The following is a 24,186-nucleotide window of genomic DNA, read 5'->3' on the forward strand; positions in this document are numbered from 1 at the left end:
CGAAATGTCTTTTTACTAAAAATGGTTTTTCCGTGATCACGATTGCCGAAAAACTACTCAATCAATTTTCTTAATTTTTTTTTTTTCAATTGATCGCAATTAATTTTTCTCGTATTTTAACGATTCCCTTTTTATTCATAAATTTTTGTTTCATGGATAAGAATTTTTTAATACAATTTTTAGAGCTTAAAATAGCGATTTTTACTAAGAACGTTCTCGAATGCAATAAAAAGTTATTATTTATTTAACTAATATTAGTTCTTTATTTTCTTGTTTAGTGCTCAGGATTAATCAAAGAAAGAAATAACCACCACGACATTATGTATTGAATTTTACATAATTAGGGTAAGGTGGGGTAAATTCGACCGTTGGGGGGACCCCCCCTCTGTTACCGAAAATCAGAAGTACTACGCGAACTAATATCAATGTTGTCGTGTAGAGCATCGAAAATACCGTAAACCGGGGTGACTTTGATCATCGGGGTGACTTTGATCACTCGAAAGTTTTTTCGTAGATCGCTTTTTAAACCAGAATAGTCTACCGAATCATTTTAATTTGAAATGATTTTTACTCTAAACGTATCAAATACTGATTTGTTATACTTTTTGAGTATATTGTTCGGTTTTTGGGAACAAAAACTACAAAAAACCGAAATTTGACTTTACCTGATTTTTACGAAGCTTCGTAAAGTGTCTATTTTTTATAAAACAAATAAATTTCAGATTTGAGCAAGAGTAACAAATTACAAGCGAGTTTTTATTTTTCTTTATATTGGGATATGCTAAATTTAGTTTTAAGAGTTTGTTTATTTTTAATACATTTTTTGTGAAACTAGTTGGCAATTATTTCAAATGATTTTAAGCTAAAATTCGCAACATTTTTTTATTGTTCAATATTCCAACGTGTTAAAATGGATGAAACTTTTTGTACATTGATAAAACACTGAAACAAAACAATTTTAGCAGGTTTAAAGGTTTTCTAAATCTTTTATTTTAGTTGGATACAAATTATACGAATTTTGGTTACTCGAATTTTACAGTACATTCAAATACTTTATATAATACTAATTCACATCTATTTAACAATGAGTATCTTTCCAGAATTAGTTTAAACAAACAAATTTGAATGAAAAACATTGACATCAATAACTTAATGTGGGTGAACATGCAGGTTATCAAAGTCACCCCGGAACACGAAAACGGACTTCAACTTGAAATCATTTTTGAAAAAAAAAGCTGTAAACGGACAATTTTAAGAAAAACCATCCAATCTTGTTCTCCATACATCAGTACATGGTTTAAAAATATTAAACTTGAAAAAAATGTGTTGCGTCTGAAAATATGTAATGATTACTTCGAAAAGTGATCAATGTCACCCCGGTTTACGGTAATCATTTTGGTGGTATGAGAGCATTTTATTAGTCGATATTGAGATGGTCATACGACAAAAAGTGTGTTTTTACAACTTTTGATTTGACGTTTGTGCATCATTGACTACAGGATATTTCTAATTGTTAAAGTGATTGCATAATAATTGTAAGTGGATTTAAATTCTTTGATTTAAGTCCTACAAAATGCATAGATGAATTTAGTTCAACCTTTTTCATATTTTTTTTAATTGCATCGTAATGAAAAAAATTATTTATCAAATTGAAATATATTTTTGTTATTATTTATTATTTTTATGCAAAATGGTTCATAATTACAAACGAAAGACACAGAAACGTGATGATTATAGTATTCGTCAAGCAAGTGCTCCGATGCAAATGGAAATAATTATTTATTTTTATATATATCATTTGTCTTAAAACCATCTTCATGCATGCTATTTTGTATTATTTCAATACAAGGAAAATATTTTTGGTTCATCTTCTGAATTAGAATACCTTTTCGTCTCTACTTTGCCACCAGCAATAGGCACAAAACTGTGGAATTTTTGATTTCCAGATATTATTTTGGCGTTATTATACAGCTCTTCGAATTCTTATGACATTTTGTTGTACTGTTCATGTGAATATGCAGCAGGAAATTAATTTTGTTATATTTTTATCAGTTTGTTCAATTGCACAGTTATATAACTCTCGGGGAGTTGTTATGGTATTTTCATAGTCGCGATGGCTCTTTCAGCCATTCGCTTGAGAGTGCCACCAATAGCATCAAAGGGTCCTTTTCCAAGGGATGTTGCAAAAAATGCCACTCTGCGCTTATTTCATACTTTGACTGGAATCTACACAAGCTTGAGAAGTTTTTCTTATTTTTGTATTGTGCTGCTGCTCCATCAGACATAAAATAAATTTTAGAAATGTTTGTCAATTGTTTCATAAAATTTATCAGTTTTGAGAGGAACAAATGAACTGCAGTCTTCAAGTCATCCAGTCTTCCGATCTTCTAATCTTCCAATTTTCATTCAAGTTTGTTATGAATATATACCAAATTCGTTATTGATACCTTTTGCATGAATCAGGCAACTAGCAGCTGAGAAAATGGATTCGGAGATGATTATGACTTTCACTGGTTTAGTTTTCGATAAAAATACACTGAAAAAAAATAGTTTGGACAAAGAAAAGTTTTTTTCAAGTAACTTGTTTTCCTTAAAAGTGTCCAACTTGAATTTTTGATGGTAAGTAGGGAACATAATTACATATCTTGGAACAAAATTTCATCCAAATCAAAATGGTTTTTTTTTGTAAATCTACTTTAAATTTTTAAAATCGATTTTTTCACTGTAGGAATCAGGAATCTAGCGTCTGGCTCAAATGGCACGTTCTCCATGTTGATCGGAGATTTGTGCCTTGCCAAAAATCGTCTTTTCATCATTCTGCCGATGGGAAGGATTGGGGAAGTGGTAAGGTTAGGGGTAAGGAAAACGATAGAGAACAATAAAAACCGAGCATTCTGCACCCCCGGAGTGATGCTGAACGATCTGCAGGTGCGACAATAGCAGGAATAAAACTTTCAACCCCCCGAAGGGATATTGAGATAAAAGAACGACAACACCCCCGAAGAGATATTGTCATTCAAATACGGCTAAAAACTATAGCTCTTTACCACACTGGGTTAAGAGCAAAAGCATATCCTTAAATTTCAGCTCTCTGTACATAGGTTCATCTATGTATGGAGAACCAAAAATCCGGATACGCAATTGCATTAATACAGGGCAATTGCATATCAAATGATATGATGTTCCGTAATCGGATTCACAAAGATCACATGAATAATACTCAGCGCGCTGAATAGTAGCCATGTGATAATTGAGTTTGCAATGTCCAGTCAATGCCCTGACCAGAATACTGCAGTTGTGCTTGGAAAAATGCAACAAATTTCTTGACATTTTCGGACTCACATCCGGCAGAAAAGTCTTTGCTTGAATGCAAGTTTGCAAGCTACGCCAATGGTTGGCATGTTCGAATGCAGCCCAAGAGCGAATCTTGTGCTTTATCCAACTTATCGACAGTAGTAGAACTGGTTCTGGACCAACGAAATCAGTCGCAGCGCCAACTCTAGCCAATTCGTTCTCCCATTCATTTCCAGTAATACCGAAAGGACCGGGTACCCATAGAAGGTAGATAGCATTTAAAATGCTAAGTTCTTCGATTTGAGTTCGACATGCGATTACTAATTTCGATCTCGAATCTGTCGAACTAAGTGCTTTCAGGGCAGCCTGACTGTCAGAGCAAAAATAGATTCTTTTACCGCAAATTCCCTGTTGAAGTGCGGATTGTACGCCACACAGAATCGCAAAGATTTCTGCTTGGAATACGGTACAGTATCTACCAAGCGAATGATATTGGTTTAATCTCATCTCATGACAATAGACACCAGCACCGGCTCGGCCCTCCAACAAAGAACCGTCAGTATAACAAACTACGTATTCTTCAAGTTGTCGCTCCATCCAGCCAGACAGCCATTCATCGCGAAGAGGAATTCTCATATTAAAAGTTTTAAAAGAAAACTACATGTGAGTGTAAGGTCACTAGGAGCAAGTGTACATTCATCCCAAGTAACCATTTGGGGCCATAGTCTTGTGTGGCTAGTTATACGACCTATTGGGTTACTGTTCCATAGCCCAGTAACCTTAAGACGGTATGCACAAGAAAGTGCTTCTTGTTTCAGAAACACATGTAGTGGTTTTATGTTCAAGAGTGGCTCGAGAGCAGCAGTAGGCAGGGTTACCAAAAATACAGAATAATCTGCATTTATACAGATTTTTCAGCCATTTTCAGACCAAGAATCTGTATGTGCAGATATACAGATTTTTGTGTGTGTGTACAGATATACAGATTTTTGAGAAATGATGTTACAAAAACTATTTCTTGAAATATTTTTTTTCTGTTTCAGTAATACATCCTCTGTGTCTCTCTCAGCATAGCCCTTTATATTAAAATATATTTTTGCTTTTGAGAGTGGTCGTACATTCTGAAAGTTAAAGGTTTGTAATACACTCAGGTTAGCACCCCGTAAAAGCCTGGCTGAAGTCTATTTCCAGAAACGTTAATTGTAATGCTCTGTGACTTTGTTAATTCTCAATTTTTTGTCCGAAAATTCGATAGCTACATGAGTCGACCTAATGTATATTACATTATATATCAACAAAAGTATTTAAATGAAGAAGAAATTTATTTTTCCATTGTGCACATCGGTAAAGTTCAAGTTTCTGGATGTAAAATATCAGAACGATTTGTATGTTTTTTATGAAGACGTAGACAGGTCCTTGCTTGACTGATTTAAACCACAGGAATTAATATCTTCGATAGATAATCCAGCAAAATCCAAGTTAAACGACTCAACTGATTCGATACAGATATCGACACAGATTTTTCGAAGAATAAATACAGATGAAAAGATTTTTAAGGACAAAAATACAGATTTAATTTTGGCAACCCTGGCAGTAGGTGTTGTCGAGAACGCACTAGTCATCGCCATCAAGACCATCCTCTGAAGATGGTTTAACTTTGATTGGATTGTCATGACTTCTCCCTTCTGCCACCAAACAAGGCACCCGTATGCCAGTATTGGTCTAACAATTGTTGTGTAGATCAACAGAATGTACTTAGGTTTGAGTCCCCAAGATTTGCCGAAAGCCCGTCTACATTGGCCAAAGGCCATGCAAACTTTCTTGATCCTGAAATCGATGTGAGCTGTCTAATTAAGTTTTGAGTCAAGAATTACCCCAACGTACTTAACTTGATCTTCGACAATAATTTCAGAGTCAAAAAACTGCAATGGACGAGCTCCGGTTGTATTCCTTCGTTGCGTGAAAGGCACCATTGATGTTTTATTTGGATTAACTGATAGTCCAACATGAAGACACCACTGCTCAACAACACATAAAGCTTGTTGCATCAAATTAAAAAGTGTGTTAATGCAAATACCGGTGATCATTATATGATAATCATCGGCGAAACCATACGTCGGAAACCCAAGCTCATTTAGTTTTCTCAACAAGCTATCGGCGACAAGGTTCCATAGAAGTGGTGACATTGAGGACATCCGCAGACACTCGGTTTCCTTATCTCTACTTGTTTTAACGACAAGCACAGATGTCGGTTGCTAAGCATTGCGTGTATCCAGTTCGTGATGTATGAAGGTACTTCATGACCTCGTGCTGCTTCCAAAATGGATTCGAAAGACACGTTGTCAAAAGCACCTTCAATATCGAGAAAAACTCCTAAACTTGATTGTTTTTGTGAAAAAGCTTTTTCAATGTTGTAGACAACATTGTGTAACAGGGTGGTAGTAGACTTCCCCCGCTGATATGCATGTTGCATTGCATGCAGTGGGTGCTCGCCCAAGCTACCATCCCGAATGTAGTGGTCAATTAAACGTTCCACTGATTTGAGAAGGAATGAGGTCAGACTGATAGGTCTAAAGCTCTTTGCCTCCTCATAAGTGACGCGGCCACCTTTGGGAATAAATTTGACGGTTATTTCCCGCCACCCTAATGGAATGTATCCTGTTGCAAGACTACAAGTAAGAACCTTTTTCAAAATATGATTGAAGTGTTCATATCCTTTTGTAGTAGAACTGGAATAATTCCGTCCTCTCCCGGAGACTTCGGATTCGGTTGTCACAATTCTATGAGCAAATGCCCAAGAATCAGAACGACCTGAAAAGAACTCACGGGCAGTCGTCAGTGATGGCTCCGTACAACCAGGAAAGTGTGTGTCAAAAAGACAGTTGAGTACTACATCTTCGTCAGACGAGTATTCACCATTAGCAGTTCTAATGGAACTGACATGAGTCTTTCGATTTCGAAAGTAACTTATTTAATCTACTAGTCTCGTTGAAACTTGAGACATTTGTGCAGAGGCTTTTCCAACCACTTCGCTCAGAGGATCGAAGGGCATTTCTGTATGCAATGCGAGCCAACTTAAATGCCTCCGACCCGTCCCTGTGTCTGCGATTCCAAGTTCTTCTACATAACTTTTTGAGTCGAACAAGTTCGGTATTCCACCAAGGTGTTCCTCTAGAAGCACGCATAATCCGAAGCGGACAAGCCTCTTGGTATGCTGCTACTATGAGTGAGCTTGTTTTATCCACGACCTCATCCAAATCACTTGGAGATTCAATCGTCGGAAGATACCCATGAAACCTAGTCGCCAAGCCCCCTTCGTAGAGGGGGCTTGGCGTTCGTATATTTGGGATTACGATAGGTGACGATATCTAGCAAGACGTTTAAATCATCAAAGACGATGTACTTATGATCAGATAACGACGGTTCGAGTTCGTTTGGTACGAGCCAGTTTGCCAACTCATGCGTAATACTGTCAGAGCAGAGAGTTACATCTAACACCTCTTCTCTGCCAGCTCGTGCAAATGTTGGGCGGTTTCCTGTATTGAGAATGTGCAGATTTGTAGTACTTAAGTATTCCATTAATGCGGTGCCTCTCAAATTGATATCTGAGCTGCCCCAAATTATGTGGTGGGAATTTGCATCACTGCCGATTATGAGAGGAAACCCATTTCTGCCACAGTATGATACAATCCTTTTGAAATCATCAGAAGGTGATGGTTTATTATGCAGCAAATGTGCCGAACAATAGACGTATTTCTTGTTTATGTTGTCAACAGTCATATTTACCGTGACAGTACAAATATCACGAATTGTGAGGTCCGATATAAGACAAGCGTCAATAGCACTATTCGCAAGTATACATGCACGAGGCATTTTACGTGGATTTGTCATGCTATTTTTGTTCCAACATAGAAGTGTTCTTTATGGAAATACGGTTCTTGAACCAAATCTATGGAAGCTTTTCCTTCCTGCACAAGGCGAGATAAATTCATAGTTGCTGTACGATTATGCTGAAGATTAATTTGTGCTACTCTAACCATATTCGATTACAGCACTACACATTTCATCATCAGCACAGCACTTGTTGTACAGCAACTATAAGATACCAAACACGTTGGCTTATAATCGCATATAGCGAACCCCGAAATGGGTATTAGGGGCATGACCATCATTTGAATCCCACGATTTGCGAAGAAACGAACGTCCACTGTGTCAGAGATTCACATAACACAGCAAGGGTAAGACCCACGACACTCCGTGCGCGACTGGCATATTTTAGTCCTGCCAGCCATTCAGTCCTCGGCACGGAGTAACACCTTGACTTGAGGACTCCTGTTTTCAGTCGCCTCCTACGACATGGGAACAGGAACCCAGTGGATCAATTCTTGGTTGACATACTTCAATCCGCCGGATGTCACACGGCCTCTAGGCTGGTTTTGTCCGGAGAAAGATAATAGATTTATTAACCTCCTAGTGGACCACAGCCGGAACCTATCTTGGAACAAAATTTCATCCAAATCAAAAAGGGTTTTTTTTTGTAAATCGACTTTAAATTTTAAAAATCGATTTTTTCAGTGTAGGAGTCAAAGAAGAATTTTTTCAATATTTTTATTCAAAAATTTGACTAATTTTGTGAAAATCACACCTACATCATTTTTGAAGGATTTGTCATTTTTATACTATAGCCATTTGAAAAAAAAAATAGGTAAAAAAAGTTTGGCCCTTTTCAAAAGATAGTCTAGATCATTTTCGGAAAACCAAAGTATGCAAAGTGGCTTTTTGTGACAAAGTTTTCATGTACAGAAAGTTTCATAAAAATCTGAGAGGGTGATGCCAACATTTGTTCGAGTTGGTGCGAAATTCGTCTATGGAAGAACTGCCTTTTTGCACAACAAAAATATTGTCACATACTTTTAGGCCTGACTTGCGCTTGGTGACAAAGTTGCCACATTTACCGATTTTCCTTAGTATCTATAATATCACTCAGAAACAGATTACAGGTCTTCGAAAATTTCAAATTGAACCTTGTCGTTATGGCTCATATCCACGGTATAGACCACTAATTCGACACCTTGTTCAATCCGCAATGGGCATAAAAAAAACCTACCAGAAGCAGCAATAATCTTACATATGCTTCTAACAGGGTAAAATCGGTAATGGACGAATTCGGGCAGAAATGTGCCTTTTATACCATATGACAATATTTGGGTGTCGCTTAAGAGTATGATAATGGGGTCTGTGTTAGGGAAGTCTGGATATTTATATATCAGGTTTTTTTCTAACAAAAATAGCAATATCGTATATCCTGGTACTTCTAATTCGTCACCTCTCGCTAGAGTCATCTTTTTCCTCCGCTCTATTGAAATCTAATTTATCAACCTCACTTTTTCACACTACCTCTATCTCACCATCTCAAAAGGTCCTAGTGACACGGAAAATACTCGGTTGCCATTCACCGAGGGATTGCCGACATACCGTAAGACTGTTCAGGTATCTTCGGTTCAGCTCTACCTTCTGCTGTTCCTGTTTGAAGCCTCACTTTTCCTATATCGATCCGCGCCAGCTTTGCTACAGATCGATGCACCATTCCATCGGGAGTTTGCACCACGACATCGTGAACTCGTCCATCTCGGCATACGAAGAGCTTGGCTACACGTCCTCAAATCCACCCGTTGCGTATCTTCTGCTCCACGATGCTCACCGGATCTCCAGCCTCGATCGGTCTCGTCTCCTCGAACCACTTGGTACAACGTCCCATCTCCAGCTTAAGTTCGTTGCTCGATCCCACGTAATTTGTGCCCCTGTCGCTGCGAGCCCCACAGATGCTCCTTTGCGTCCAATGAAACGCCTGATCGCCATGTTGCAAGATTCCGTTGAAAGTATGTGAGCGACTTCGATATTGATTGCTCGTGTGGTCATGTACGTGAACAGAGCTACCCACCGTATTTCAATACTTCGGTTCACCTGCACGCCGATCGGTCCAAAGTAGTCGATGTCTACGTAGGAGAATCGACGTACGTACGCCTGCAACCTGGCCGCAGGGAGCGGAGCCATGCGGGGTGTTGTCGGATCTGGCTTCTTAACTTTACACATGGCACACTCCTTGGCCACCTTGAGCACGAGCGGGCGCAGCTGCGATATGTGCATTGCTGACAAAGTCGCCACCACGTCCGAATACTACTCACACTGCACCCAACGAAAGATTGTTGTCTCGGCCTTTGCTAATTCCTCTTGAGTGAGCGGTCCGTCCAGTCGAGTCTCTCTTTTCACCGTTCGCTTTAAATTTTGTATGTAGCGATGAACATGTGCTATCGATCTATACAAATGCGTCAGTTTCGAGAAACGCTCCCGCCTCAAAAGTTGCGGTACGATGACCTCCTTATGCACCAGACACGACCTCAGCTCCTCATCGGTCGTCGCGCCGACTGGATTTCCATCTACGGTCCATTGATTCTCGGGCAAATACAAATCTTTGTCACCATGGAACCAACGACCGCCTGAGGACAAACACGGCTCTTTTCCCCACTTTGTCGCATCGACGTTCTTTCGAAATGATATCCAACGCCATTGCTTCGCCTCCGACTTGGACAAAATCTCACCCACTCGGCAAGCAACGAACTGGCGATACCTTCAATGATCCGAATTCTTAGAGTCACACCATAACACTCGGCCTTATTCTGCGCGGCGTGTGACGTGAGACGACTAAACTCACCTCACTTTATGTGACTTTTCTCACCCGATTCTGAGAGTCGACTCGGGTGAGGTGAGATTCCCCATTGCGGTTAAATGGGCGTCTCACGTCACCCGAAGTGACTCTTCAGAATTGGGTGAGAAAAGTCACGTAGAGTGAGGTGAGATTATTCGTCTCACGTCACACGCCGCGCAGAATAGGGCCGACTGTCTTCTCGACTACCAACGAGTTACCAGTGAGGAAGGCCTTCATCAAGCGTACTCCGATTACTGCAGCCATCAACTCCAACCGTGGGATGGAGTGTGCCTTCAGTAGAGCTACCTTGGATTTCCCACCGATTAACGCCACAGAAATCCTATAAATACCACCCGAAAGTAAGCGACACACGCATAAGCTTCTTCGCTAGCGTCCACGTAGATATGCAGTTACAGCGACATATCTTTCACTGACAGTTGCGGAAAATAGCAACGCGGAATGGTAATCTGGTCCAGATGATTAAACAATCTCGGCCACCGCATCCACTTCACACGTAACTTCCCCTTGGAATCAGTTGATCCCATGTCGTCTTTGCCGCCCACAGCTCCTGGATTAACACCTTGCCGTGGATGAGGAAAAAATACAACAATGCTACCGGATCGAATGGACTCATTACCACTCGCAGTGCCTGGCGCTTATTTGGATGCTCCGCACCCACTGCTAGCGTTGTTGTAAACGTGAAGACATCGTCGACCGACTTCCAGTACATCCCAAGCACGCGTTCAGTTGAGCTGTTCTTGTCCACCTGGAGACACTTTTCCGTGACTGGGTCGTTCTCCCCGACCCGTGCAAGAACCTCAGTGGAGTTAGAAAGCCAGTTCCGTAGATGGAATCCGCCAAAAGAGTGAACCAGTTTGACTTCGTGTGTCAACTTCACCGCTTCGTAATCGTCGTTAGCGTTGTCCAAGTAGTCATCCACGTAATGCTTCGGGATAACTGCGTCGGCTGCTGCTGGGTACTGTCTTGGAGGCTCCTTAGCTATCAAATTCTTCACGAATTGTGCTGAGAACGTCGCACCAAATGTAGCTACGTCCATCAAATACTCATCAGAGGCTTAGTTCGAATTATTACGACAAAGCACTCGTTGCGCATGTCAATCCTCTCGCCGAATCTGAATCTAGTGGAACATCTCCTTCAGATCCGCGCACAGAGCGACCCGTTTCTCCCGGAATCCATATAGAACATTGAGCAACGTATTTAGCAGATGCGGCCCTTTCAACAGCATCGTGTTGAGTACGACTCCATCCACCTTGGCCACAGCATCGCAGAAGATACAAGCTTTGGACGGCTTTTTGGGATTGATGACCACTCCTAAAGGCAAGTATAACGTACGCCGTAGATCTGAATCGTCGAGCTCCTTCCTTTCGCTAGCTACTCAGAAAGCTGTCTCCTCACACTTTCACCGATGAGCAAATCTTTCTCCATACGCCTTTCCAAACACTGCAGTTGCCGAACCGCCATCTGATAGCTGTCCAGGAACTCGAATACCTCCAGAGAAATCCAGTCTCGAATCGCTGCCCGACCCGCTTAGTGGTTTCCATCAGGATCCGATTTGCTCGTTGAACTTCCGGACTCAGGATGGGCGACTTCCATTATACCCAGGTTCTCGACTAAAAAAAACTTCTCTACGAGCTCATGCTCGACCTTCTTAGATTTTTTGGGCCCAGTGACTGGACTTCATAATAAAGCCGGCCACCCCAAGTGAGAAAAGTGCATGCCCACCAACGTTGCATATATTTAAAGACGGAAGCTTGGTTAAAACTCAGAAAAAATCCGATCTCTGCTACAATGCACAATGGTCCAGAGTGCCCGTTTTAGGCATTCCCAGAAAAATGTTCTCCTATCAAATATTGGGCGAATGACCATTTGAATAAATCCCCCAATAAACAAATCACAATTACAATCCAATCAAATAATCGCTCAAAATAGTCAACAAATACGGTACAGTGACTGTTCTATCAAGTTTTGTACTTACCATCGAAGAGCACATCCTGATAAGTTACAGAATCTTTCTCCAGGTTTTCAGCATCTTGTTTAGCCCACTGTTCCCGCATCTCCCGAAACCGATCACCAATAGTGTCCTCCGTAATAGCCATCGAAGGCACCGGTCCGATGATCTCACCCTCTTCATCTGTATCATCGCCTGGATGTTCTTGTTGACCCTCGCGAGGGCCTGTTGCCTGTGCCTGCTCTTTATCTTTCCGGATACATTCATCCAACTCTTCTCGGCGGCATTTGCGGCTTCGTCCCAAGAAATCAGTAAATTCAACCCTAAGAAAAAAATCTCGTTAACGAACCATCATATCCAATTGTCGTATAACTTTTTAGTCTTACCAATCCCCGTCTCCTGCCTTCTTACGGCCCTCGTCATCCGATGACAGATTCGATTCATCGGAACTTCCACCGTAGTCATTGATAGGGGACGGTTTACCTGATTGCTTCTTGTGGTTGAACATTACCAGACAATTTTCATCACTATTCAGCGATCCACCGGAAGCCACCATACGATCATAATAACGAGCCTTTGCCTTGAGGACTCTCTTCGAGCGTTCTAGTGCGGCTGAATCTTCTAGCTCCACAGCTTTCCCACTTTCGGCGGATGCAGAATTTTTGTTTTTATCCTTTAAACTACCACTGGTGGGATGTTCCGATTTGGGAACTCTTTTTGGGACAAAGTCATCGATAGAATTTAGAGCTTTTGCGCGACTCACCTCTTCCTGTTTTCGTAACAGTTCCGCCTTTAAACTGAGAAGCTGTTGGTAGATAAACCGAAGTTTTTTTATTTACCCAATAACAAAATCAACTAGGTATTATATACAGCCACTTACCGACGATTTGTCTATTACGATCTTTCTGTTAGGATCATTCATGGCGTTAATAAACCGATTCACCGTAAGAATTTACAAAGCACCAGCGTTTTGTATAGGTATGCTAAATAAATTACAAATCAAGGAGAACAGATCTCAAAATTGTAGCAGGATGCCGAAACAAAACAATAGCTTTGTTCCAGTACATGGAAGTTACTCCCTGTTGCTCCGGAGCAAAAAAATCTTGCTTCTTTTCACTCCGCTTTGCCACCAGAAGAAGAAAAAAGAGAAGAAGATAGTACGGGAACGATTTTCTCCCTGTTTGCTCCCGAGTACTTCCAGTTTCTCCTGGTACTGGAACAAACCTAATGTTCGCGTTGTTGAAACGTCAAAATCATATGGCGAAGATAGAGACACTTTCGATATAGACTTGCGTAAAAGCCCAGCTGTTTAAGGTAATTTACCTATATATACCTTGAAGGAAGCTCGATATAAGAATAGGTTTTGTTCGAGTAGGGTAACAGAGGCATTTTTGCCACCCCACATATTTTGGCCCACCCAACATCTTTTTTTAAGTTTATTAAACGAATTTACATGAAATTTTGAAAGTCTAGAGGAAGTTTTATCGAAAAATTCTTATAACAGTTATTGTATATCAAGATTATTCTTGCAGATACATATTAACCAGGGATTGTAATTCTCTCTCACTCACGCGAGAAGTAGCTTATCCGATGTCCAAGTTTTCCGAGATAAGATGAGTCGCAAAATTCTCCGTCTCCACAAATAGCGTGAGAATGATTTTCCGGATAAAATTTATTTGACTTTTTCCTTCTCACCGGAGAAGGTGATAAAATTTTAATTTCGTGGAAATCAATAAAAACTTCAAAAAATACACTTAATTACAAAGAAAAGCGGCAAAGAAGTATGATGGACTTGTTTTATCGTGTTTTGGAATAACGACAGCAAAGCAGGTAACGCCAAAAGGATACCGTGATAAACTCATTCACTCATTCTCCGGCTGTTTTATTTATCCGGAGAAATAACACGTTGTATTTATCCGGAGAAGTTGTGTGAGTGCCAATAACTTTTCGTGTGAAAATGTGAGTTTTTATTGTCGCAGTAGCAAACTATCCGGACGCATTTACTCATATGAGCGATAAATGCAATGCCTGATATTAACATTATAAATCACAAAATGGTGAAAACTTAGGTAAACCGCTATGCCGAAATGCAGAAAAAACTGGAGTAGTAGCAATATTGGAAACTACTTTGAAAACATATTGTAATTAAAATACGTCATGTTTTGTTGCACTAATTATGTTACTGTAATTAGAACTAATCTATGAAAATAAAATTGCGTAAATTATACGAAAAAAAATACATCGCAGATCAGCGTAGCGAAAAAACATATTTCTGCCATAACTTCTGCAATTAACCTTTTCATCCGTTTCTTAGCGTTTATTCAATGAAGAGTGTAGGCGACAAAGTTTGTTGTTTCGCATATTTTTTTCCTTCGTGTTTATTTGACACGGCTCAATGTGTTATCATAACTGAGACGTGGGAATTTTATGATTTTTATACTATTTATACTTTCAAAATGCCTGCTTATCGGGTCTTGTTGCCGCAGCTTGCTGCTTCGTGTTGAGATCCTCTTCCTTGGCTGTGAAACATTAGCTGCGACCTAGGCTGCGACCTTGGGGCTCATTTGGTCCGTCTTGTCCCGCGTTTTTGCTCACGTCCATGTCGTCATCGGTACTGCAGTCATTATTCTCACGGTCGGATGTTCTTATTTGTTTCATATTTGTGCGAGTCGCTGTTGTAAATCAAATTCCATCGGCATTTTATTCTTTGTTGATGGTTTTGGTTGTTGGTTTGTGTAATCGTTGTTACTAAACTGCTGGTAATGACGGTTGATTTAGTGGTACTGGACCTGATCATTGTTAATCTGGTGTTTGTTACTGCACGCAGTGTTATTCAGCTCAGATTTTCCTTTGAATAAATAATGTTGTTACATAGGATGGACTTCCATATGAGAGAAAATATGTATAAAAAACTTGTGTAAACAATTGAATGAAATCCCGTTAAAATGCTTTCACTGCCATACCAGTATATTCCAAACTAGCGATATAAGTCGTCAATTCAGTCAAACGGCAGTACTATTAAATAATCCATTTGATTTTACACAATTCAACAGCTCGAGATGGATGTTTGCTCTGTACATTTTTAATAGTATTCTAGTAGCTGAAAATGACGCAAGATTTAGAAATCGGCTAAATTTGTTCAAATCGATTAGCCTTTTACGAGAAAAATAAGCGTACATATTAGACACGAGCATTTTTATTCAGATCGCGTTATCTTGCAATGGTCCATAGAAACTAAAGATGCTGAATCGCTAGTATAATGACTCGTCATTTAAATTGTTTGTTTACCATTTATCTGTGCACTGTCATTCCAATCGAAAACGAGACGCGTCAATGACCCAATGGTATCTTACTCGATTGGAATGACTTTACAGATACATTGTAAATCATTGAGATGGCGAGTGTTTATTCAGAGATTCAGTCACATTAATAGGAATGACATGGATGAATCAAAAGAGAAAGCTAGCAGAACAATAGAAATTGATAATTCTCTATTCTTAATTCTTATAATGATAGTTTATTCCAACAATATCCAATTACTGCGAGTATACACGAAGTGGGTGATATGTTTGCAAAATTGTTACCATGGCCAAAACAACGACATGACGAGACACTTGCATTCCGAAAGTGTGTCACAAATATGACTACCCTCAGGAATCAGAATATATTGGCTTAAATGGCAAAAATGGTTTTCCATGTACCATCTAAATGCGACCCCTCGATGAACGCGGTTCACCAGAATGACAGAACAATACAAAACTGAAGCGGAGCTTTGCGAAAAATGACACAACGTTGATTTTTGCGTCGTATCCATGACAATCAGTTATTACGGAAATAATAATACATTTTCCAACAGAAAAATGAACAAACTGAGCTTGTCATAGTTCGGTAATTAGTTGATGTGCCTACGTTAAATTTCTACTATTGATAATCAATTAGTAAATTAGTCACCAACCTTTGTATTAGATTGTGCGGAAGAATTAAGTGGATGTTGAACTCTACGAATTTCCTTAATCTCAATTGTTTCGTTTATATTTTTCGTGGAGTGAGGGAAATTGTTGCAGAGATTCACCTGGTCAGGATACGAAGTGTTAGGAACGGACAAGCTCAATCAGTCTTCTAGAAATATGTCTTTTGTAATAAATTTAACTGAACAATATTTTACTCCTCGATTTGGAAAACATGTTTCATTCATAATAATATTTTGATTTGATTTGTAACCGTATCATTTTGTTGACGCATTATAAAAATTATCGGCGCCTATTATCTTACTTTTATTGAGTTCAATGGTTCACGGTTACTGATCAATCTTTTGTATGGGACCTAGTAATCTTGAGTTTTTCTTTGGTTATACACACTAAGTCAGCCAAAAGTTGATCAGTAATTTCTTTCGACGACTTGTGCAGTAAAGTGATATTTTTAAGGTTTTCATTTTTAGCGATTTTCAGTAATTTCCCGAATAATTTGCTGAAACCCGAAATATTTTTCACTGAATTTATCAGCACTTCTATTTTTTCGGTACATAAACATTATCCAGTAAAATATTGACTGATTGTTCGGCAAAATTGTACCAACATACAGTAAATCATTTGTCAATTCGCCATTTTCAGAGGAAACTGCTGATTGACCAGTATTTTTTGACGTTTGGATAGAACATATTGCGGAGAGCTCGATAACCGAATTGATTTACTGAACTGATTACCGAACGGTTTGCTGTTCAAAACCCCGCAAAATTTTAAAACTATGTCCTAAAGTGGACCAAAATACCTCTTTTACCCTATAATCAAGTACTAAATAAAAAAGACTTCCGTGTGTATGCGGCAGAATTTGGGGGGCGTTCACATAACTCCAATAAGTTTATCCCGTGTATCCGCCACGTGGGTCACATACTGTTTTGAAATCATAAATGACGTTGCTTTGTTTTGCTGTCACTAATCGAATCTTTCCATCCAAATTTTGATCATTCGCTGTTTCTACACGTAATTCAAATTATTGTGATTTGTAGACATTAATTAAAAAACACGTTACCCTCAGTTTTCCGGAAGGAATATCTCAATACATCACAGGTATGGTTCGCATTCTGTTCGTACACCCGGATTTGGGAATCGGCGGCGCCGAGCGGCTTGTCGTGGATGCTGCGCTGGCACTGCAAAATAAAGGTCACACGGTCAGTTTTCTGACCAATCATCACGATCCGGACCATTGCTTCGAGGAGACGCGGGATGGTAAGCTACGGGTGTTGACCGTGGGTGACTGGATTCCGAGAGACATCTTCGGAAAGTGTTACGCCGTTTGTGCGTACGTAAGAATGGTTTATGCTGCGTTCTACTTTACGTTCTATCTGTCTAAACAGGAACGTTACGACGTTGTATTTTGTGATCTTATTTCGCTGGGGATTCCAATTTTCCGGCTGGCTAAGTCTCACCCCAAGGTGTTATTCTATTGTCATTATCCGGATCAGTTACTGTCACAACCAGGCAGTATATTCAAACGGTACTACCGAATGCCGTTAAATTATCTGGAAGAAATCACGACCGGTAAAGCTGATGGAATCCTGGTGAACAGCAAATTTACTAGTCGCGTTTTCAAGGAGACGTTTAAGCGTATATCCGTTGATCCGGACATACTGTACCCGTCGCTAAATACAAAGTATTTTGATGAAACGGTAATTGAGGAGAAGGACAAAATATCCGGTATTCCTCCCGAGTGTTTCGTTTTTCTTTCGATAAATCGGTACGAGCGTAAAAAGAATCTATCTCTCGCGCTGCACGCTTTCAAAAAATTACAAGAAATGATTTCCCCGCATGAATGGAATAAGCTTTTGCTAATATTGGCAGGAGGATACGACGAGCGGGTCCTGGAAAACGTCGAACACTTTGATGAACTAGAAGAACTGGCTGAGGACATGGGCCTTCGTTCAAAAGTACGATTCCTTCGCTCTCCAAGCGATCGAGAGAAACTATTTCTGCTGCAGCGCGCCCACGTATTGGTTTACACCCCTGAGAACGAACATTTCGGTATAGTGCCTCTGGAGGGAATGTATTTGGCCAAGCCTATAATCGCAGTCAACAGTGGAGGTCCAACCGAGACAATAATTCACGATCAAACAGGCTTTTTATGCGAACCTGCACCGGCCAGCTTTGCGAACGCCATGGCCAAACTGGTCAAAGATGACAGGAGTTGCGAGCGGATGGGTGAAATGGGCCGCAAGCGCGTTCAGCAGCGATTCTCGTTTGAGGCATTTAGCACTAAGTTGGACAATATTGTGACCGATTTAGTCGCAAGAACAGAAGAGCCCAGTAAGCAGAAATAGCGAAGACTTGTCTTTCCGTTGTCCAGTTTCCTGTTGCTTCAGGCCATGCGGAATGTGATTAACTAACCGATGAATCGTCGTCTCTGTTCCCAATCCACCAAAGAAGTGAGGATTATGTATTGTGCCACAGAGGTATATATTGTAATGCTAGGTTAAGGTTTACTGACCTTGGACTTTTCATAAAAAATGTAACTTAACATTTTTAGTACTAAGGCAAATCGAATGTTGTACATTTGTGACTACCCGGATTAGAATAGGTTTGCTGCCAGTTGACATGGCAAAGGTTCATTATTTTTTTTATTGCGCATTGATTTTTCACTTTAACGAGAGCAGAGTGGGCACAGCCATGCTTGCACATGACGCAATAAACACATTGCACATTACCTTAGTCAACCGTTTCCCAAACCTATGAAAACCCAGTGGAACGGCAAGCTTAGATGCTTTTTATCCTGTACAAGTAGTTACTGACTAAAAATCTTCACGTGTTAGTTGTTTAACTAGTTTATCGTGACATTAGAAGTGTTAATCATGCATCCAATATAGCATTGCTTCCAATCATACAGAAAGCTGTACTTATCCGAAAGCCTTGTGGGATATTGGATAGGAAATCGGTGGCAATGTGCTCAGTCCCATTTTGCTCGGCGCCGTGTCATAACGTCCAAAGGGTGATTCGACTTTAAGCCGGGGACATTATGACGCACACGGGTGCGTCACAACATCCGGAAACGCATGGTTTTAATCGGTATTTCCAAAAAAAAATATATCCATTACCATGCTGTCGAAACAATGTATGTTACCGTATCATTACATTTCTCGACAAACATATGATTACGGCCTAAAAGCCAACTGTCAAAATCTACTTTGAATGGAAATTCCGGACAAACCGTTACACGCCAATCACAGATGTTGGTAGTAAACGAAAGAGAAAAGTTTTCACTTTCATAAACTGTTGTGAACTGTTTTCGACTAGTAACGGTATGTCTGGAATTTCCATTCAAAGTGGATTTTGACAGTTGGCTTTTAGGCCGTAATCATATGTTTGTCGAGATTTTTATTAATTTTTGCAGTTTGTGAGAAACGTGAGGTGTCCATCTTGGCCGACTTTCCCCTAGGAGTTTCAAAGTAGAACTAGAACTGAACATTCATATCCCAAAAGAACGTTTTGTTTTATAATTTCGAACAGTTTTGTTTTGAAATTTAAAACTGTCATACGACGCCGTTCTACCCACCCACTGAGACGTCCAAAAAATTGTTTCAAAATCGTTAGACACGGGTCCAACTATGAACGTTTGTTGAGCGGTTATTTGGACGTTGTCCAAATTGGTCCAACGAACGTCCTTTATTGGACTATTTTGAAACCAACCGTTCTTAGAGGGCAGTTAAACTCATTCCGGAACCGGTTCGGATTTCTGAATGGAGTCATTATGGATTCCAAACTAGGGGCAGATCACTTGTGATGCATTTTTAAAAATCAGCGAAATTAAATGCATTTCTTTCCATCAAAATAGAAATTCGTAATGTATTTTGCGTTGCGTGCAATGTATTTTGCGTTGCGTGTAAGACATCAAAACCCTACAAAAAATTAGCCCTACATTCAACAAAACGTCGAACAAAGTGAATCAGCGTAGGACGTTTGTTAAAAAAAACTTTTCTGCGAGGGAGTGCAAAGTTGATGCAAAAATGGAAATTAAATGCATTTTTTCTAATTTGATGCAAATTTGTTATACATTTCTAGAGTGATCTGCCCCTAGTTTGAAACTGTGTTTTAAATACATGTAGAATATTCAGCACAGACACTTAGACTCCATACCCTGGTGAAAAATAAATTTGAATGCAGTAACGTTGAAAGCATGGCGAGACATGATTTTAAAACTCATAACAGTTTTTGCAACTGACTGAGACGGTTGTGCCTTCAGCTGGAAAGTTTTGTTCTCGAGAGAACGGCAGATTGCGAGACGCTATACGCGTTTATGAAGTGGGAAATAGAGACCAGTTCGTTAAGTGTGAGTCGACAGATGAGACTCCGGAGGCGCGGTCAACGACATCTTCGACAAGTAGTGTTTTGTCAACAAACCGCGGGTAGATGAATTTGCCTATCGCGGTGGCAGAATTCGACAGTGATCGTGCCTGTAGTATTGGTATCGTCAGGCAATTCTAATCGACGAGAGGGGAAGCGCCACAAGTAGACCCATTTGTTCTATTTGTCTACCGCAGAAGCGGTACGACGAAGAAGGACAACTAGTGTCACCGAAAAGTGTCGCATCGACAGTGGGGTTTCCACAGCAAGCCACATTTGTCAACCGCGGTGGTGGAAACAGAGAGAGCGCGCTTGTGGTGGTGATACCGACGGACAGCTCAACGGAAAGAGATTCGACGTGTCGCATGTAAGCCTATTTGTCTACCGAAAAAGCAACGCAACGAAGGACAAGAAGTGTCATTGTCAAACAACGGGACAGAGTTTACAACGTCACACACGAGGTGTGCTCTACCGGTGCTGACCTTCATCACATCAGAGACAGCAGATAACAGATTTTTGCGATAGTTTTTCTTGCTAGCTAAAATGTATGACGAGATGGGAGAACGAGTAACTGAGCCTCCTCCTAAGCCTTCTACTGAAAATGTAAACCCCATTAGAATTAAAATTTACCCAGAGTCGTCAACGGGACTATGGATTGTATTTATTAGGCGTAAAGTAAAGGCGCTAAATATCATCCAAATTTCAAAAGATTTAACTTCGCGATTCTCGGATGTAAAAGAGATCGTCAAAGTTAATAAAGATAAAATTCGCATTGCCGTTGTCAATCTCAAACAAGCCAATGCAATTACTTCTTGCGAGCTTTTTACGCGTGAATATAGAGCGTATATACCTTCAAAGGAAATTGACCCCATCACAGAATCGAGTTTGACTGTTGAAGACTTAATTAAGCATTTATCGACTGTCAGACTCGTTTCGAGTGACTTTCACTAGGTCTCCGCTGCCCAACTATATGTCATTATCGATAAAATTCGTCTCCCTGTTCGCCTTTTTAACCCTCGTGTGATGAATTACCTCATGATGAGAATGCATGCAATAAAAACTCGGAAAAATGTTTAATGTGCGGAGAAAACTCGCATGAGCTCCTTGCATGCCCCATGTATAAATTGCGCGAGGATAAAATTAAACGATCCTTGAAGGAGAGGTCTAAACGCTCCTATACAGAAATGCTGAAAAATGCTACTCCTAAACCCATCTTCCTATAAAACACTTACACATCTCTATATTCGGAATAGCCTGATTCTGACGGAGCGTGCGAAGACACATCATTTATGTTACCCGGAGGTTCCAAAAAAGGAAAAAAATCTACTTTTCCCAAACAGCCAAGGTGTGGGAGTTTTTCAATCAGAATAAACGTATTACACACGCGGTACAGTTAAGACTCGGCTTTGTAACCCGTCAGGGTAACAATTTAGCACTGGGTGGAAATATACCCTTTCGTGCGTACTCTCTCCGTAGAGTGTATTGTTTACGAAAATTTATGTAACATAATGCTCACCGCTGTTCCTTATGATCGTTCACTTTTTCTCGTAAATTTTGTTTGTTTTAGCTTTTGTGAACGATTTTGTTGGTCTAGATAGGTGTAGAAAATTTTGTTTCATATTTCTGTATAAATAACATAGGGCTTAGGTAGGCCACCGCTCTCCTCTTGCTGCAATAAGTGTGCTGGATATGCTGCACATAGCGATGACAGTTATGCGGCGGTACTGTTTTTTGGTGCTGGTTTTGGTGTTTGTTTTGGGTGAGTGGAAAAGGCAGCCATCGTGAAAAAGTTAGTTAGTTTCGGACCACGTTGCAGTTCGGTTTGTTTTCGGTAGTGACCGGTTGGTTGTGGAAAGTCCAACCCGCCAAATAACGCGTGTGTGCGGAAGTAAATTCCCGCAAAAGTACCGGCTCGTGGTTCGAGAACTCTGGTCTGGTGTCGGGTCGCCGATTAGGGAAGCTAAGCGTTAAGGAGCCACTCGCTTCCCCGGCTAACCATAAAGGACCCAGAAGACGCCTTTCCGCTCTCGCTGTGAAGGATCAGCCGAACGAGCCTAGCTCTCCTTCACAGCTAAACGTCAAGGAGAGCGAAGCAGGGTGGCCAAAGGTGCTCCCTGGGAAGTACACTGCGGTGACTTCTGGGATCTCTCGCGGGGAGCGAGTAGATCCGGCGATAATTCGCCATCGTCGCTAGGGAGGTTCCAACAAAGGAGCTAAGCTCACCTCCCTAGCTAATTGTCAAGGACCGCTGCCGGAGCAGTCAACTCAAATCGGGAGAACTCGGCCGTTGCTGTCCCGGCCGGTCGGACGAGACCACCCGCCTTTCCGCCCAGCAGTAGCAGATTAGCAGCAGCAGCAGTGGAGAGAATTGGAGGAAATAAACACGGTAAAATTAAATTTATTTGTTTTGTTTACCTTTTTTTTGTTGTGACGAAAATCCGAAATTCTGTAGAGGCACCTAGGCCGCCCTGAAAAGAAGGGTACGCCGGGCAAATAAGAACCCGAGTAGTGGGCAAACCCCTACTTACAGCTTTTATTCTTATGCTTTTGTTCAGAGTGATACAGGAAGTAGAAAAAAGAGATACAGGAAAGAGAAAAATACACTGTTATGCGCAAATGATAAGATTAACTATAAAGTTTATAGAAGCCGTGTTGCTAGTATCGCTATACTCCTCCTCAACACTTGTTCAACTTCAAGTTGTTCAACTCGTATACGTGCCACCGGCTTGGTGAGCAGGTCAGCTACCATTTGTTCTGATGGGCAGTACTTGATAGCTCCAGTTGTATTCAAATCCTTGACGAAGCTGTACTTCGTATCGAAGTGCTTCGTCCTGTTGCTAAATTTTTCCGACCAAATCACGTAAAAGTCGCTGACGCCAAATCGCTTCTTGCGATGCCTCAAACAAGGCTACGAATTCGGCCTCAGCTGTTGATAAGGATACACAGGTCTGTTTGCGGCACGCCCATGATATTGTACCGCCACAAAACTTGAACGAAAATCCACTGTTTGATTTGCGATCCATTCGACATTCAACCCAATCAGCATCAGGGCGAAGCATTGTTTTCGAGTGTTATGTCTGTTAGTCTGTGGTTTTAGGTTGATCGAACCCTTTAGATAACGCACAATTCTTCGCAATTCAGCCCAGTCACGCTGTGTAGGATTTGAAAGTTTTCGGCAAATAATCGACACAGGAGCTGCTATATCAGGTCGGCTATTCACTGCACAAACAGCAACTTCCACACTAACCTTTCATATTCCGTTATCTGCAAGAGGTTTACTTTCGGTGTCCTATTTAAAATAACCAACATCAATGGGAATCTTAGATGATTTGGAATCGTGTGAGCAAGCTGACATAATGATATTCGCAATGTACTTTTGCTGCGAGATGTGGAGATCACCGAATGTATCACGTTCTACTTCAATGCTGCCATAATTACGAATCATAATCTCCAAGACTGACGATTTCAAGGTTACGAGCTAGTGTCTTGCTAATCAATGTAATGATTTCTTCCTCCTCACTGGCGATGATCAGATCATCAACGTAAACCAAAATGTAACTGCGTTTATCATTCACCATTTTGCCATACAAACGCGGATCCGCATTGCTTCTCTTGAATCCGCCACCTTCAAGTACATGATGTTCCACAAGCGAGCGCTTTGCTTTAATCCGTATATGCTACGTTTCAAACGGCAGACCTTGCGTTCAGTACCCTTGACGACAAACCCCGGAGGCTGATGCATTAACAACTCCTCCTCAAGGTCGCCGTTTAGAAATGCAGTCTTAATGTCGTACTGCTTAACGACCATTACTCGCTTCGCTGCAAGACATGAGAGTTCTAAAAGTAGTCTGACGAACAACGGGTGCGAACACTTCGTTATACTCACT

The 24,186-nt window shown here is 40.6% G+C and overlaps 2 protein-coding genes across 3 annotated transcripts in view; one reads left to right on the top strand and one right to left on the bottom strand.

The window, feature by feature from the left end:
- Positions 1 to 13,194, bottom strand: part of LOC131684013 (coiled-coil domain-containing protein 174) — a 131,669-nt gene extending 118,475 nt beyond the window's left edge. For both annotated transcript variants that reach the window (XM_058966480.1, XM_058966479.1), the window contains exons 1-3: positions 12,850 to 13,194; positions 12,356 to 12,774; positions 11,997 to 12,292 (exon numbers count right to left, since the gene is read on the bottom strand). In XM_058966480.1, the coding sequence (XP_058822463.1) occupies positions 11,997 to 12,292; positions 12,356 to 12,774; positions 12,850 to 12,891 (757 nt within the window). In that variant the 5' untranslated portion in view covers positions 12,892 to 13,194. The remainder of the gene's footprint in view (positions 1 to 11,996; positions 12,293 to 12,355; positions 12,775 to 12,849) is intronic.
- Positions 13,195 to 16,869: 3,675 nt separating this feature from the next.
- LOC131684014 (alpha-1,3/1,6-mannosyltransferase ALG2) lies at positions 16,870 to 18,837 on the top strand. Its single transcript, XM_058966481.1, has 2 exons — positions 16,870 to 16,948; positions 17,004 to 18,837. The coding sequence occupies exon 2, from the start codon at positions 17,038 to 17,040 to the stop codon at positions 18,280 to 18,282; it is 1,245 nt and encodes a 414-aa protein (XP_058822464.1). The 5' UTR covers positions 16,870 to 16,948; positions 17,004 to 17,037; the 3' UTR covers positions 18,283 to 18,837.
- Positions 18,838 to 24,186: the final 5,349 nt, after the last annotated feature.

This window comes from Topomyia yanbarensis, chromosome 2 (assembly GCF_030247195.1).
Source record: "Topomyia yanbarensis strain Yona2022 chromosome 2, ASM3024719v1, whole genome shotgun sequence".
Taxonomy (NCBI): Eukaryota; Metazoa; Arthropoda; class Insecta; order Diptera; family Culicidae; genus Topomyia; species Topomyia yanbarensis.